Source organism: Apaloderma vittatum, unplaced genomic scaffold (assembly GCF_000703405.1).
Source record: "Apaloderma vittatum isolate BGI_N311 unplaced genomic scaffold, ASM70340v1 scaffold11715, whole genome shotgun sequence".
Taxonomy (NCBI): domain Eukaryota; kingdom Metazoa; phylum Chordata; class Aves; order Trogoniformes; family Trogonidae; genus Apaloderma; species Apaloderma vittatum.
The window spans coordinates 42,839-59,087 of record NW_009718812.1 but is presented as its reverse complement, the minus strand read 5'-3'; the positions used below and the strand labels follow the sequence as shown (position 1 = coordinate 59,087).

The 16,249-nt window shown below is 36.8% G+C and overlaps 1 protein-coding gene across 1 annotated transcript in view; it reads left to right on the top strand.

Annotated features, from left to right (window-relative positions):
* Positions 1 to 731: 731 nt before the first annotated feature.
* CCDC171 (coiled-coil domain containing 171) overlaps positions 732 to 16,249 on the top strand; it is a gene marked incomplete at its 3' end in the record, with an annotated part of 57,080 nt that continues 41,562 nt past the window's right edge. The window contains exons 1-4 of the mRNA XM_009870390.1: positions 732 to 772; positions 2,920 to 3,058; positions 9,859 to 9,961; positions 14,449 to 14,552. Of these exons, the coding sequence (XP_009868692.1) occupies positions 732 to 772; positions 2,920 to 3,058; positions 9,859 to 9,961; positions 14,449 to 14,552 (387 nt within the window). The remainder of the gene's footprint in view (positions 773 to 2,919; positions 3,059 to 9,858; positions 9,962 to 14,448; positions 14,553 to 16,249) is intronic.

The window sequence follows — 16,249 nt, the reverse complement described above, 5'->3', positions numbered from 1 at the left end:
GGACTTGACGTAGGATAAATGATACCAAAGTTGGAAGGTATACAAAGCTATGAGAATTTATTTTCTCAGAAAAAGATGCTTGTAATAACTGAAACCAAGCAAACAGGCTTTTCTGGGTTGCATAATTTATTAATTAGCTCTGAACCCTGTAGCACTATGTAAATTGGAAGTAACGTGGGATTTGGGTCTCCATGTGAATTTACTTTCCTTGAAGAGTGAGAGCATGTCATAGAATGAATTGGAACTGCTTTTGCTGTGTTTCTAAAAGCTGTGGGAGTAGAAGCTACTTTGGGAGACTGAAACAGTCAAGTTCTTTCTCTAAAAAGTAACCATCTAAAGCTGAAAGGAAAAAATCAGCCAGGCTGAAGCAGAAGCACATAGGTATTTTGAGAATTGATAAAGTAGTCCTTCAGCTAAAGAGATATATTGATACAAGATACATTGATCTATCAGAAATAAGTAAATGTTGGTAAGTGACAATATTGATTCAAAAGTTTCAAAGTTAGAAGAACTTTGAGTCGTTTGCATTACTTTCAGTTCTAGTGAGACAAGTGATAGCAGAAACAAAGATAATGAAAGATAGCTACATGTTCCCACTGTTAAGAGTTACATCAAAGAATAGTTCAGGTTGAGGGCGATAGTCCAACCTTCTGCTCAAAGCAGGATCAGCTATGAGATCAGGTTGCTTAGGGCTTTATCCAATTAGATATTGAAAACTTCCTGGAATAGAGATGACACAACCTCTCCAGGAACCTGTTCCGCTGTTTTACTGGTATGAGCATGGAAAAATATTTCTACTGGTCAACCTCTTTGGATTTGATTTATGACTGTTGTCTCTTGTCCTCTAGCCATACATTGTACTGAAGTGACTGGCTGCATCTTCTTAATAACCTTCTTTTAGATATTGGGGGTCCTCTTATGCACCTTGAAGTTCTCTCTTCTACATCCTGAACATAACAAATTCCCTCAGTTCTGTTTCAGCCCCTGACGATGTTGGTGACTGCTTTGAGTTCACTCCAACTTTTTTCCTGTTACAGGGAAGGTGTGTGTTTAAAACTGGTCATTATCCTAGATATGTTGTAATGAGTGCCAAATAAAAGGTGATTAATCACTTTCCTTGATCTTCTGGCTATGCTACTTCTGATACAGCCTAGGATGTTGTATGCTGCTTGTATGCCGTGCAGCTGATTGGTGGGTAGCTTGCTGTCTACCAAGATTACTAGGTCCATTTTGAGCATGGCTGCCAGTCACCAGACATATCTCTTGAGAGGGCTTCTTGCTTTCTAAATTAAGGTCTTTGGACCTGTCGTTGTTGAGTCTCAGAAGATTCATGCTGGCTTGTTCCTTCTCCCCATCTAGGTTCTAGGCAATGACAGCCCTTCGCTTGAGTGTATTGTGTTGTGTCATGACCTACTCCCACCCAGTTCACTGTTGTCTGCACACTTATGAGACTGCACTCTTCATGTAATCCACGTGATGAAAAGATGTTAAAAGACTGTAACACAGATTCCTACAGTATTCCAGTTGTTACCAACCACTACCATCTAAGTTTTACCATCAAACTATTTTTATCAGTATTGTAGTTTGCATATCTAGAGTGAATGTGGCTATAAAGATACTGTGTGAGACAGTGCCAAAAGCCTTGCTAAAGTTGAGCTATGTTGAATCTACTTGCCCTCCTTTTGTCTGTCTGTTTTATCTTGGAATATAACTGGACTGACCAGACATGAGTTAGCCTTGGTAAATACTCACTGACTGTTCTCAGTCACCTTTTTGTCTTTTGTGAATGCAGAAATTTGTTATAAGATGGCTTGCATCATGACATTCCTGGGACTGAAATAAAACTATCTGGTCTATAGTTCCTTGGCCTGTACTTTTGCCATTTTCCAAATACAGGTGTGACGTTTGCCTTTCTCGGTTTGCCTGGGGCCTCCTCCAATCTCTGTGACCTTTCAAAGATGATAATGAGCAGCCTTGCTGTGACATTGGCCAGCTTAGTCAGAATCTCTGAGTGTAGGTGAGCTGGTCCTTTCAGTTTCTGTGTGTTAAGTTCTGACAAGTTACCCCAGACTCAATCCTTATTTATTGCTAGCAGCGCTTCACCTCTTTGAGCCCTTTTACCAGTCACAGAGACTGGGAGACCTTGTTAATGAAACTGAGGCAAAATAGACATTGAGTGTGATGACCTTCTCTGTGTCGACTGTAGATGAGTTACCTAGTCTGTATAGAAGCAAGTCCTTCTTTCCTTTCCTACCTTAAGATAGTGGTAAAATCTCTTGTTGTCTTTGTCATCCTTTGCAAATATCAGTTGTAGGTTGAGCTTTTGGATTTGCTGACACCATGACTACATACTCAGGCAATCTTTTCAAATTCTTCCCTGGATTCCTGTCCCTTCTTCTGTCTCCTGTATGCTGTTTTTTGGCCTTGTTGATTTTTTATGAGTTGTCTTTTTAGCTACACCAAACTCTTTATGTAAGTTTTCCTCAGTACAAGGATAAAGAGCTGTTTCAAATTTTGGAAACGGTCTGCAGATGGAAAAAGATGAAGTCATACCATTCTGAGGAGAATATAGGAGCAATTTTTTTACTTGAAATCAGGGTTGATAATGCAAGATGAGACGTGATCTTTCTGAAGAGAGCTATTGCGTTTTTAAAAATATGAGTAATTCTGCTAATTATATGTGATTTGGAGGCCATATCTAAATGGCCAAATAAATTTATGGTTGGAGACCTACAAGCCTCGGTAACTGAACATAATCACTTCTTGAAAAGCCTTTCTTCATCAGGTAAAAAAAAAGGCAAATTTAGAAGCCATATGGTGTGCTAATTATGTGCCACATCTGTTGATCATCTTAAAAAATAACAAGGAGACTTGACAGAAGTATTTTTGCTAAAAATGTTCTAATGCTGAAACTTTCAGGTTAGAAACAGAGTTGTTCTCCACAAACAAGCAAATGAATGAGAAGATTGAGGAAGAGAAGGTGGTAATCAAAGACCTCTCTGACAGACTAAGGAATAGTGAAAAAACCTGCAGAGAATTACAGAAGGAGCTTGCAATGGTAAGACAAAAGGCCTTTGGCACTCATTGTTTACGGTTTTTTAAATGTGAACACAATTGCATTTGCTGTGATGAGCCTTGGAAGAACTCTGCCATTGTGTTACTCTGATTTTGCTTATGTTACTTTCTTTTGTAATCCATGGGTAATACACTGGAGAAGTTACTTTGAAAATGCATTTGAAGTTGTACACTGTGTATTTAACTGAAGAGTTATTGCATAAAACTTGCAGAGATGTGGCTATGAGTAAAGAGTAACTTGTGCTTGCATTCCTAGCGAAGAAGACAATTTGTAGATATGTATTATGATTCCTTGTGGAGAATATTCTATGTTTCTACTCAAACTTTTTTCTTCAAGTCTTATTAGCTACCACTGTAGGATTATTTATTTCTGTTTTATGTAACATTTTTAGTGGAAGCATTTGACTGCAAAAATTGCTTGAAGGTTGCTTATTTGAAGGTGAGAAAGCAAGAGTGAATTTTTTTTTTTTTTTAACATGGATTTGGCATGTGGACGTGTTTTTCTGGACTATTTTTTTAAATGTTTCTTCTTTTATATTACCAGTTGGGGCTCTCCCACTGTCTCTGTCCACCTCAGCTTTGAATAACAATTTTACCATCCTGTTGCATAGCAGCAGGGACAAAACAAAAAATCTTTGGATATCTAGAAAATATTCTGTCCTTCTATTTTGTGGTAGCATTTACAGTATTTTTATACTTAGTGTAAACTTTTTTTTGATACTGGCTTGCACGTTTTTTCCTCTTTCTCTCTCTTGGAGCTGAGAGTTTGGAAGTTAAATGTGGTCTGTTCCCTGCTGCTGACAGGCACTGTGCTTATCAGTGAGCTGGAGCAGACACCCGCATCAGTGAATATTCAGACTTGTCGGAATCTTCTGTTCAGCTGGACTTATTCCATACAGTGTCTTAGTGTTATCCACTTCCCAGACAGATTGGTAAATAATACTAATTGGTAACTAATAACTAATTGAAGGAAAATCAAAGCCCTCTCTTCGTTTTGGGAGAATCACAGCTTCTTCCCTGCAAACATTAATGTATTAAAAGGCATTTGCTGGCCTAGTTAACCTGAGAAAAGACATCTTACCAAGCACAAAAGGAATACAAATAGGCAAAACCAACTGTCTCCCTAACTACAGTCAGTATTTACTGATATAAAATACAATTCCAAGCTGAAAAATTTCCACTAGGCACCTAGAATGCTTGCTAGTTATTCCTGTGATAGTTTTTCATTTTATATTCCTTAGTAAAATGTTCTTATACCTGACAAGAATTCAGGACAAAATTCTGTTCAGGATCAAGTTTTCTGGAAATGACAACAGAATTAAATGGTGTACTCAAAATGAACATTACTGAGCAGTGAAAAATAGAATATATGGTCGCAGTTAAAAGAACTGTCTTATTCATAGAGCCAGTTGTTTTAATTGTTTTACTGGAAGGATTTCAAACCACAAGACTGTCTTGAACAGGTAATAAAAATACTCATTTTCTGAGGAGTTGTATTAGTGGTTCCCTATGGGATTAGATTTTTATCACCTTGGATGGCTTTGTATTTTTCCTGAAGACTTTTGTATTTGTTTGGGAAGCAGGAGTGCCTGTGTGTGGTCTTGTTTACTCAGTGTGGACAGCTTTTTGTTATTTTTCTTTCCAAAATGAAAAAGCCAAATACTGTAGCAGAAGCTAAATATAGATAACGTTTCATATACTGTTATTAGTGTTCCCTATATCTATACTGAAATTGTGCAAAAATGTCAGTGTGCTTTCTTCATTTCCTCCTCCTACTTTCTTGATCTATTAATTACTTTCTTATATTTTATACTATTGTTAGATATCCTGAATATGTTCTTTCCACTCTAGTCTGAATATTTCATATTGGTTTGCCGCTGTATTGCTGCAATACAAGTTAAAGTTTTTGTCAGTAAAATATCTGGGAAATATAATCAAACTGATGAAAACACTTGTTTTCAGAGAAGTGGACCTATGCAGGAAAAAAATACGTTATTTGAAAGCTTTCTGTGAAAAAGAACTTTTTTTTTATGACTCAGTTGAATGTATAGTAAAGTAGTTATGCTACTTTTAATTTTAAATATCAGCATGTGGCAGAAGTTTGCCAGAAATTTGCATGGATCAAATGCGGTAGGATCTGTTGGTATCAAACAGAACTGCTTATGAATGTTCAGCATGAACAGGCTCTCAAGATTTCCTCTAAGATTTCCACTATGTTTTTCTGAGGAAATTGGTCTCAAGCTTGTCATTATTTCCAGCTAGGATTTTAGCATTTTTAAGCTTGTAGAATAGGAATTTGGAAGAATGGCCATTGTGATTCAGACCTTGTCTTAAATTTAAATAGCCCCAGCTGTATTCCTGCCCCATGGAAGGAATAAAAGGTGTCTTTAATGGTTTTAAAATTTACTCAGGATATTTACAATTCTGGCACCTAGTAGTGGATGTTCTTTAATTCTTAGTACCTTTATTTTATGAGAAATATTTTGAAATTTGGGAAACTTGTCAATTCACCAGAATGCATATTAGGAAATTGAAGTAATTAAAAATAGGGTATTGCAGGATAAATTCCTTTAGTTTGGAAGAACTATATGTGTATTTCCCCCCTTTTATGTAGGTACTATCAGGAGTGGCATAATTAATGTGTAAGTGGTGTAATAGATTCCACCTAGAGTAGGTCTTTTTCTGTGTGGCATATACATATTTCTCTTATAGCCATGCCTGGAGTCATGTGCTGTATATGTCTAGGCTGTCTGTAACAGCATTGTAGGTTATCATAAGCTGAAAGTCAGAAGAGAAGTGTTTGAGAATGTAGTTCCTGGGCATAGGCATTAACCATTATTCTTTAGTAGAAGTGTCTTAAGTGCTGACTGAACAGACAGTAGAACACCCTGAAGAGTATGATTCTGTTCTACAAATTCTGTGGATTAGAATCAGTACTGGTACTCAGTAGCAAAGATTTGTATCTCATCCAGATGATTTATTGTGAACAGAGCTTTTTCTGTCAATTTAAAAAAAGCTGAAACACAGTCTTCATTATCTTTGTGCTACTGATTGTTAAATATTATGTTACCTCGGTTCTTGGCTTGCTTGCCTTAATTCAGGGGTAGAGTGTTCCTACCCAGGTGCTACTTCTATTATTGTCCTAATTTAAGAAGATTGATCAATCTGAAGCGTACGCTTAAATGATCTTCTACAAATAAACCAATTTTGTGATTTATTCTAGAAGTGGAGACGTCGCTTAAGCTGTGATGTCTCACTGCTTGAAGACAGGCATCTAAAAATGCTTTTAAAGTTGCCAGTTCTCAAAAAAAATTTATCTGACTAAAAAAACCCCACCAAAAGCAAAACTTCCGAAGGGATACTTCCTAACATTCTCTCCTACCAAAAGATTGTTACAAATCTCTCTTTAGGGGACTAGATTAGTTCCACACAAAACTTGTACATTTTTGATTAATTTGATTTTGGGTGATTAAAAGTGAGACACTAGATTTCTTGAGAAAATGTATTTAATTGACACATGGCTAAACACGTTTTAAAGACTCCTCTATAGACTTTGGAAAATTCTAGCTAATATAGGAAAACAAGGAAAGTCTATTATGTGTTTGATGGTTAGACAGCGTGAGCAAATATAAATGGTAGCCTAAGGAGGGAGATTGTCAGTGAGGGTTTTGTTCATTTTTTTCTACTGCAATTTATGCTTGGTTGCTTCAAGTTTTGTGCCACAGTTGTATACAGAGCTTCACTCAAGTAAAACTCATTTTTTGTTAACTGTGGAGCAGTCATTTGAGCCTATTTCCATAAATGATTTGATTTGGTTCCCTCATAGAACAAGGCCATGCCTGGTAAACGCTTTGATGCTTTTGTAAAGAATTTACCCAAATATTTTTCAAGGAGTATTTGAACATACTGCTTTTTGGTGGCCGTGTGGATACTTCTGTCTTCGGCGCTTGCTCTACCATCACCAGATGGTGTTGGTACTGTTGGTACCTTTTTCTAGTAATGTTGTCTGGGAGGCAAACTCTCAGTAAAGGCTTTAACGCTTTGTCACCTGATTTGCCTTTTGAGTAGTTCTGCAGGAATGGCGTCACCTAACACACATATGATGATGGATGGAGTTGCCAAGAGGAAAGTAAACTCATCTCCTGGAATGGTTGGTTCTGGCAGAAGATATCTTTGAGCAGCTGCAGTTGATTATGTTTGACTCCTACACTTGAGCACTCCATTTTGCTTTTAAAAGTAAAGTTCTGTGCACTTGCTGTGTTTGTTCAGACTAAAACAAAGTAAAGGAAGTTGTAGCTACTGTCATGAACTATCAAATGGCTGCTTATGGAGAAGACGGAGCTACACTCTCCTTAGAACTGTGCAGTGAAAGTATGAGAGAAAACAGAAGATTTAGAAAGGGAAATTTTAATTACCTGTAAGGGGTAAAAAGAACACTTCACAGCGAGAATTCTGAGATACTGGAGCAGCTTGCCAGAAGGGGTTGTTGAAACTCCATCCTTGAGGATACTCAGAACTTGACTGGTCAAGACTTTGAGCAAACTAACCTGACTTTATGCACGGCTCTGCTTTGAGTGGGAAATGGGACCAGATGACCTCCAGAGATCCTGTCAGCTTAAATTATTCCATGATTTTATGGCTCTACACATTCTTATTAGGTACCTTTCAGTGAGACTTAAGAAATTAGATCGATATGTTCAGATCCTTTAGGACTCTTAACCTGTGCCTGGATTTGCAGCACTGTAGTTTTACAGTATTTTTCTTCAATTACTGATACCAGGGACAGTGGCTGAAAATGGGGATTAGAAAGAAGAAATACTAAATACTTAGCAGCTAAAGTGTAGAGAAACTGGCTAGTCTAAGAAATTTCCTTTTGATCTTTATTGCTGTTGAAAAAGACACTGAAATTGGCTTAGGGAGTGTAGATGCAGCTAGCAAAAGACAGGCAGGTGGCAAAAGCAGAACAGACTGGAATATACTGACTAAACTGTGGTGAATTAACTAAGCCAAATAAAAAAATTATGAGATTTAAAAAAAAAATCTCACATTTGACTTTTTCATGGGAAAAGGCTTTTCTGGGAGGATTTAGTCCAACCTCGGCTGTGCAGGAGTGATTAATGTAAAAAGAGTATTTATTTTATTGTGATGCTGATCATAGCATTAAATTTTCTTGTTTGTAATATGTGAGGTTTTGAGATGGTATCAGGACATGGGAATAAATTATTTTAATGTGTTTGCATCCCATAAAATATTTTTACTGGAGCTCTCCAATTACAAGCTATGTTTATATAGATAATGCTATAGAGTAAGAATAAAAACGTAGTTATTTTTGAATATATGGAAGTGGTTTGGAAATTCTTCATGAAGCATAGTACAAAATCACACACAAGGAAAGGCGTGTAAATGCTACAGGGGACCTAACATTGAAATACACATATGAATAATATATTAGTTGATATACAGTACATGTAATTAAAATTGAAAGAGTAAAGCAAATTTATAAAATATTTAAACTGAATAGTGAAGAACACTGCAGAGAATTAAATGCATCTCTTGGTTTTTTTAGCCTGACCGTTATATGCTACCAATATGAAGCAGTTTTCCTGGGGAGAATGTTTCCCACACTTGAGAACTTGACTGGATCCTTACACGTGCAGTGAAGCATAACTAAAGCAGAGGTTTATAGATAGATATGGTAGAAAACAGTAGGATTTTTCTCAATACAAAAAGGGTAGCCTTCCATCACCAAGCAGAAATGGAAATAAATGTTAGAATTTATAATAAAAATAAATTGAGAAATAAAAAGTAATGAGACATCTTTAAACATAACCTTTATCATAAGAAAATCATGAAGGAATTTAAATGTAGTTTCCTCTTGATTTGGGGGGAGGGATTCTTGGGGTTTTGGATTTGGTTTTTGTTTTCTAAACTGCTGAGATGTATTACTTTTTGTCAGTCAGCTGCTAAAATTGCTCATTTCTTTGAGAAATCAGAATCATGTATGTCCAAGAGGATCGTGATTTTGTCTAGGATTACTGATGCATATCTTCAAAAACTGCATGTTTTGATATCATATATGAATTGAAGGAACGATTTGATACAGTCTTTCTTTTATAGTGGTGAAAAAATCTGCTGTAATACCTCTCTGCCCTCAGAATAAAGCCAGATTTTAACAATAGGCTGCACTTAGTGAACAGCTTTCTTTAAGAAAATTCAGTGATAGAAGCTGAAGGACTCTGCTGCTTTATATTCTGTGCATAAGGAAGAGTTTTTTGATATTGAAGAAATCATTTTCAAGCATAGGAGATACTAACAATTAAAGTAGGCAGGTTTGAAATGAGAATAGGTGAGGAATTTGACTGAGTGCCAAATCATGAATTTCTAGCCTGTCTGCCAGTACTTTGGTGTCTTTCTCGATGCCCTTGTAGGGTGTAACAATAGATTTTATTGCTTGCATAGATGGGGAGCAGCTAATTAATGTTCATTCATATATTTTTAAAGCAGAAGACAATCAAGAATAGATTTAATATAACAGTTCTTTCTTTTTATTCTGACTAACTGAAACCTTTAATTCTATTTTAAATGTATTACGGTAATCTGTGTTATGTATTTGTGATATCATGTTAGGTCACTTGGCTTTAGAAAAGAAGTAACAAGAAATATAGCAGAAATTTAAAGGGGAACAAACTTACCATTGTGGTTTGTATTTCTTCTGTTTACTATTTTAATGGGTTTCTTTTTTTCCTCCCCTCTTGTCTTGTCTGTATCTGCTGTCAAATAAAGGCCAAGAAACACCAGGTCTTTCTAACAGAGACGTATGAAAACAACATGAGAGAGCTGGAGTTACTCTTGGACAGCTTTGCTATGTCAGGCCAGCGGACAGCAGGTTAGTTGAAGGTATAAAATGACAGATGCATCTGTCAATGTTCCAAAGTCACTACATTGTGGGAATTCTGCAGATGCCTCTTGCATTCCCTCTTCTCAACATGCTTTGATTTGATGACATGATAAGAGCAGTTCTCACAGCAGTCAAATGGCCTTGCTAGCTGAGAAAGGGTGACGGAATGTGGACCTGCTGTTGTCAGCCCAGAGCTTGATTTACAAATGCTGGGGTGTATATGATCGGTCAGAAAAGGGCTCACTTGCTGTGCTCTAAATCCAACTGAGAAAAAAGTCCTTACAGTATACCTGCAAAGGGAACAGATGTTTTGCCTGAACTGAGCCAAATTCTGAGGCAACCTTCAGCAACTTAAAGGTCATGTATTCAAAAAGGTTGTGTAGGACACCGGATATAACACAATGCTTTTTATTGATTGTGGACTAGTACTATATTGCATTCATTTGATCTAGTACAGAACAAATATTTCTCTCTTTTCATTAAAATTAATTGTAAGTCAGTGGTTGTCACTCTGCTACTTAGTTTTATTTGTAACGATTGAATCGAACTCAACAAACTGCTGCCTGCTTAAACATTTGAAATAGTGGCTATCAAACAGGCTGAATTTTAACATCAAAGCTAGTTATTTTTTTAAGGTGAAAAGAGTTCACTTTAAAAACTACCTGTAAAAGTTTTCTCTATGTGATTCCCACTAGAAAAATCACACTATACACAAAATGCTTCCTACTTACTGGAACATAGCACGCAAAATGTTGCTTAAAGAGCAAATGGGCTTATTTTATGCAAACTATGATGACACGTTTCTGCCCTTTTTATCAACGCTAGACATAAGTGGATCGTATTACACCTTTAAATGAAGATGCATTTTTTTTCTATCTTCACAAAAAAAATATTTTTTGGGGGACCTGGTACTATTAAAATTGAATAAAGGAACTTCTTGAGATTTCTGTTGTCCTTAAAAGCCTAGCCTTGAATCTGTGATGCATTGATTTCCTCACATTTTTTATTTGTGAACTGGTATCAGTTTTATTCTGTAATTACAAATGCAATTCCTGTGAGTAATACCTGTAGGCTTTGCTGTAGATACATCGGACTGAAAAGCTCTTCAAAACTATGTTTTTGTCAATCTTGAGAAGTTCCACGTGCCCACAGGGTCTTCGGCAATTCTGGGGGGAGCTGGATGCTGCTGCTAAAGTGCAGTTTCCAAAGCAGTAGTTGTCTTTTGGGTAGGTTTTCTGTTCTCCCTAGTGGTAGACCTTACAGAAAACAGCTTTGACCTGTTTCTATAATATTAGAGATTCAGTAACAGTAACTTCAGTATTAATTTGCTTTGTTTAAGGTAAACTTTGAAAGGTCTTATATAAAGAGATTTTTTTTTTCCTAAGCTCCAGCATCTCTGAAGAGGCTCAGTTGAGGCAGGAAGTCAAATTTAGCTCTGCTAGGCATTGAGTCTTTATGGTTTTATGTATGAAAATGGATGTTGACTAAGACATTTGTTCTACATATTTACTGTGCTTCCAAGTGTGAAACTTAAATTTTTAATGGTACTGCCTTACTGTTTCTTCTTAACGAATTTATTATGTAATTCCGTTTCTTTTAATTTTAAAAAATATTTGATGTAATCATATTTAAAATGGGAATGCCTAGGTAACAATAAAAGTAAAAATCTTAAGTAAATCTTTATAGCTTAATTAGCAGATAAGGGACTACAAGAGCCACAGTTGACTGGGCAGTCTTTCTTTTCTTGTTGTCATTTTTAGCTTTCAGTGCAAGTGGTTGAGAGATCTACTTTATCTGTCAGTATTAAAGGTCTGGCCCCTTCATTTAAATGCTGATTAAGCTGTGATTAATTGGGCTATACTGGAAAAGAAGAGTTCCTGTTTTTAAGATCCAAAGTATAAAAAAACCCGTATTTCTTCCCTTTTACGTTCCAAAAGAGTAAGCATGAATCCGTGTCTTCTCCTTTTTAAGAGACTCTTGTGATTTTTTTCAGCACTGTTGTTGAACCTGGCGTTTTCCCAGCATTCTTCCCCCAAACTCAAATGCCTCAAGTATTGGGTTCTTTTTTCTTACTGCTGAAGTAGGGCCTCTCCAGCAAGAGAGTGCTATTTGGATTATGTTGTGTATCTCCTGCCTAGTTATGTGAAGACAATGTTTGGCCAGTATTAAGGCCATAGGCTAGTGCAGGAAGGTGGAATCTGGTATTTCTGCTGGCAGACCAGGCTGACTAGAAAACAGGGTTGCAGCAAGGGCAAGGAATGCCACTGTGGAAGGTTTATTGGCAAAGGTCTGGTTTTGGCAAACATGGTGTAAATAAAGATAGTTCAGAAGCGTGTTTCAGTGACAGTGTTGCAAGTTGGGACTTTAGAAATGAAGATGCATTGTTTAGACAGCTTGGTGAAAACTATAGGATGGAAGACAATCCCTATTTTGACTTTATTTTAGACTGAATGAGAATTGTGGGTTACAACTTCTCCAGAACTAGAACTGTGAAGGAATGGTACTTTCTTTTTTCTGTGCAGCCAGATCGCTGCAAAATATTCCCACAATGAGTAGTAGTGAGAAGTTGCTCTTTAATTGAGAAGACAGGAGACTGGAGCTCTGTGCATCCTTAACTATAGCTGTGGTTAAGTGATAAAAATGAGAGTAAGGTGTATTAGTCTCTTTCTCAAATGTGAAACCTGATCTTCTCACACAAGGTCAGATTTTATGAATTCTTCTTAGGTTGTAACATTGCTCTTTGGGGCATCTCTAGGACTCAGATGTTTGGTTAAGGGCACTGGAGTCTCATTAAGATGATTTTGCTTTTCCCTGAATCTGTAGACATCTAGAAACCATGATAAATGTTTTCTAATGATGTGACTGATAGGACAGAACAAAGTCTGTCACCGAGGTGTACGTTCTTTTTAAATTCACTTGCATACTGTGTAGAGCTCTTGTTACTGAAAGCAATCTGGCAAGCCTGCATTGGTTTGTCTAGGTGTGACTTAGACAGTAACAGGTGGCTGAAAGATCAAAGTGAAGAGTTAGTGTCCAATCTGAATAGTACTCTATGCTTTTTGATATTATCAAAGGACTGGGAGCGAGAAGACCAGTTAATGAAAAACTTTTCAGAATGTGTATTTGCAATATTTTCCGACTTGTGTGTAAGTTTTCCACTCACTACCGTTAGTGCATTATGTATAGCCTATGGGACAAACCTATCATTTTTCTATAATGCTTTGAGTAGAATATCATGCTTATTAGATAACACTAGCAACAAGATTCTTAAAAAAACCCAACAACCTGCAAGTCTGTAACTGCACCTCCTCTAGCTGCCAAAGTTTTACGGAGAGCCAAAGAAAAAGCTTAGAATTTAGTATCTGATTTGACTTTATGAGCCACCCTAGGTAAGTTGGTTAGTGACACCATCATTTAGTTCTGCTGAGGATTATGGTTGTGTAGACTCTCTGGAGTTTAAATGACACATTTTTTTTCACTTCTTTTGCAAAATAAGGATGCTATGAGCATTGGTAAAGTTATTTTGTTTATAGAACATGTTAAGACTCGTGGAAAAGATGATACAGTGATTTGTGACAAAATAAGATTATAAATGCTGCATACTAGTATAAATAATGCTGAGAAAAAGAGTCTGTCAACAACCTGGTATTTTGCTGCAACACTAGAAAAAAAGAGAATAGTTTCTTCTTGGAAATTTAATATCAGCTGACATCTTTTGACCTCCTGATCAATACAATGTTGTTTTGCTTTCTTAGCATATTGTACTACAGGCTTTAGAACGCTCAGACTTGTTCATATGTCCCTAATTATGGCAACCAGATCAGAAGTCTCCGTCCAAGGGTTTAATAAATAAGTGTAGTGTGTATATGCTGGATATATCAGCTGTAAGATTTATAATTGAAACGTTATGTAGGACTCTGCTGACAGATAATAATTGTTTTTTAAATTTTCTTTGGATTGAAATTCAAGATCATTTAAAAGTTTTTTAAGACCTCTCCAAGCACAACATAGTCATGTGATCTTTGGCTTAGTAAAGATTTGAGTAAATGAAGTACTACATTATAATACACATGCTTAGTCACAACAGCAAAATAATGCCATGAGAAGTGTAACATGCCTAATTTTCAGGCAACGTGTTTTCCAAAGTGTGTTATTGTGTGGTTTTAAAGTTGACTGATCTGACTGCATGACACAGATTGAGCACAGTAGAGACCGCATACCAAATACATTAGGTAGAAATGTAATCCAGGATTTACAGTTCTGTATCTTATATTAAAGCTTTTACACAAACGTATTGCAGCTGTATTTGCTGTGAAAGTGTGGCTATTCAGCTGCATCTCTTGTGACAAACAAGACTGCTGTTCAGTGTTTTTTACTGTCACTGAAGCCGTAACTAATCTTGATACCTCTCATCCAGGGTGAGTAGTTTTCTCTGTGGCTTTAAGGCTTAATTTTCATTCTGTATTTTTCTTCAGGCACTTGTAAGGACAAAGAAAAACCTCCAAGCCTCTCTGTCCTTGATACTTTGAGGTGTACATTGACAGCTTACCAGAACAAGCTGGAAGATATGTCTAATGAGGTAACACTTGCACTGTTTGGCTCTATATGTATCGCCTTCGGCCTGCAGCACTTCATACACTTTTCTTGTAAAAAAGGTCAGAAGAGTGGGAATGTTGAGTTGACAGCTTCATGTATCCCCAGAGAAATAATCTCTGTCACTACTATTTCTCTAAGCTTGCCCTACAGTGAAGTTTCACTTACATTTGGGGGGACAGGGAGAAGAGAGTCCCTCTCTCTCTTCCTCTCTCCCTCTCTCTCTCAGTAAATATTCTCTTACTGAATCTGCTTGGGTTGTTATTTTCAATAAACATTCAAGAAAACAAGCCAGTCACATCTAGGATTTCAGTTAAAAGGTGATGATTTATGAATTGGATGCTGTATACAGCAATATTCCTAAATACACAATACTCAACAGTCATTGGTATCAGTTATGTAAATATGCATGCCTTTGTACATTTAGAAAGTGGCATAATTTTCTGAGATGAGTGTGTTTACAATAAAATCTCTTTTGGTACTATTTTGAGGTCTTTTCAAGTACAATGCTGTGGCAATACTTCCTTTATGTTATCTAAGACAGTAATGGAAATATTTCCATTTTTGAAGTCTTACCCTTGGAAAAATGAAAATGTTTTCTATGCAGCCCTACTTGCCTTTTATTTCACTGACTGAAAAGTCACAATCTTGCATTTATTTTCTCATTTGTATTGCTAATGTGATTAAATTAATCCTCTTGGGTGTAAATGTTTTATGAATTTGTGGCTTTAAAGGCTGTAGAGAGAAGTTAACTGCACTGTTAAAGCTCTCTGTACAAACTTGTAATTAGCTTATCTTTGGATAAAATTGGCAAATACAGAAAGGCAAGGTCTGAAAATATTGTAAAAATGCCAGTACTGTTTTTTCATTTCTAGGTTTTGTCTTCTGTTTTGACCTGCATGTAGTCTGGCTGGTCACTCACAGTGTTTAAAAAAGAGAAAAAAAATAACAGAAGAAAAGTATGTCCGCTTTGTCCCTTTTGTTGGGAAAAGAATGGTCTCCTGTGAGACCTTTGAGTTTGTTCAATGGACACAAAAATAAGGGACCATGGAAACAATTATACTTTTGTAAACAGCAAGAACTGTTAGGTCTCTCCCAGAGAGATAAGAGAACTGATGTGTATAGTCATTATGAAACTCTTCAGAGACCCAAGTCTGGAAGCTGCAGAGTAACTAGGAACATATTACCCACAGCGAATTGTTACTTAGGAGGAGGAATGTCACGTGATAGGCAGCACAGTTGAAAAGTCGACTCAGCAGGCTTTGGCTTAGTGATGTGCTTTGTTGTGAAACTGTGCCAGAGGCAGCAGTGGGGAGACCAAGGGGATGGCTGCTAAGAAAGCAAAGAGAGTATTCTGACAGAAAGAAGAATGAACTGTCAAGGAAAATAAATCGCCAGCAGAGCAGGACCAACAGATGACCTGCCACAAGACTTCCCAGTAGTACTGTGTGTGACTGACCCTGGAGTTGTCATAGGGAGCCAGAGATCACGGAGCCCCTTCATGGTGCACAGAAAGGGCAGTGCTCTGTCCTTCTTGGTTACCCCAGCCCCCATAGATAATGCTGCTTTTGGCTCTTTACATATTAGACGTGTTTAGTAATAAAACTTTTTAATAATACAATAATGCACAAAGGGACTATGAAGGGCACTGCACAATAAATACAGGATGTTTTAATACACAGC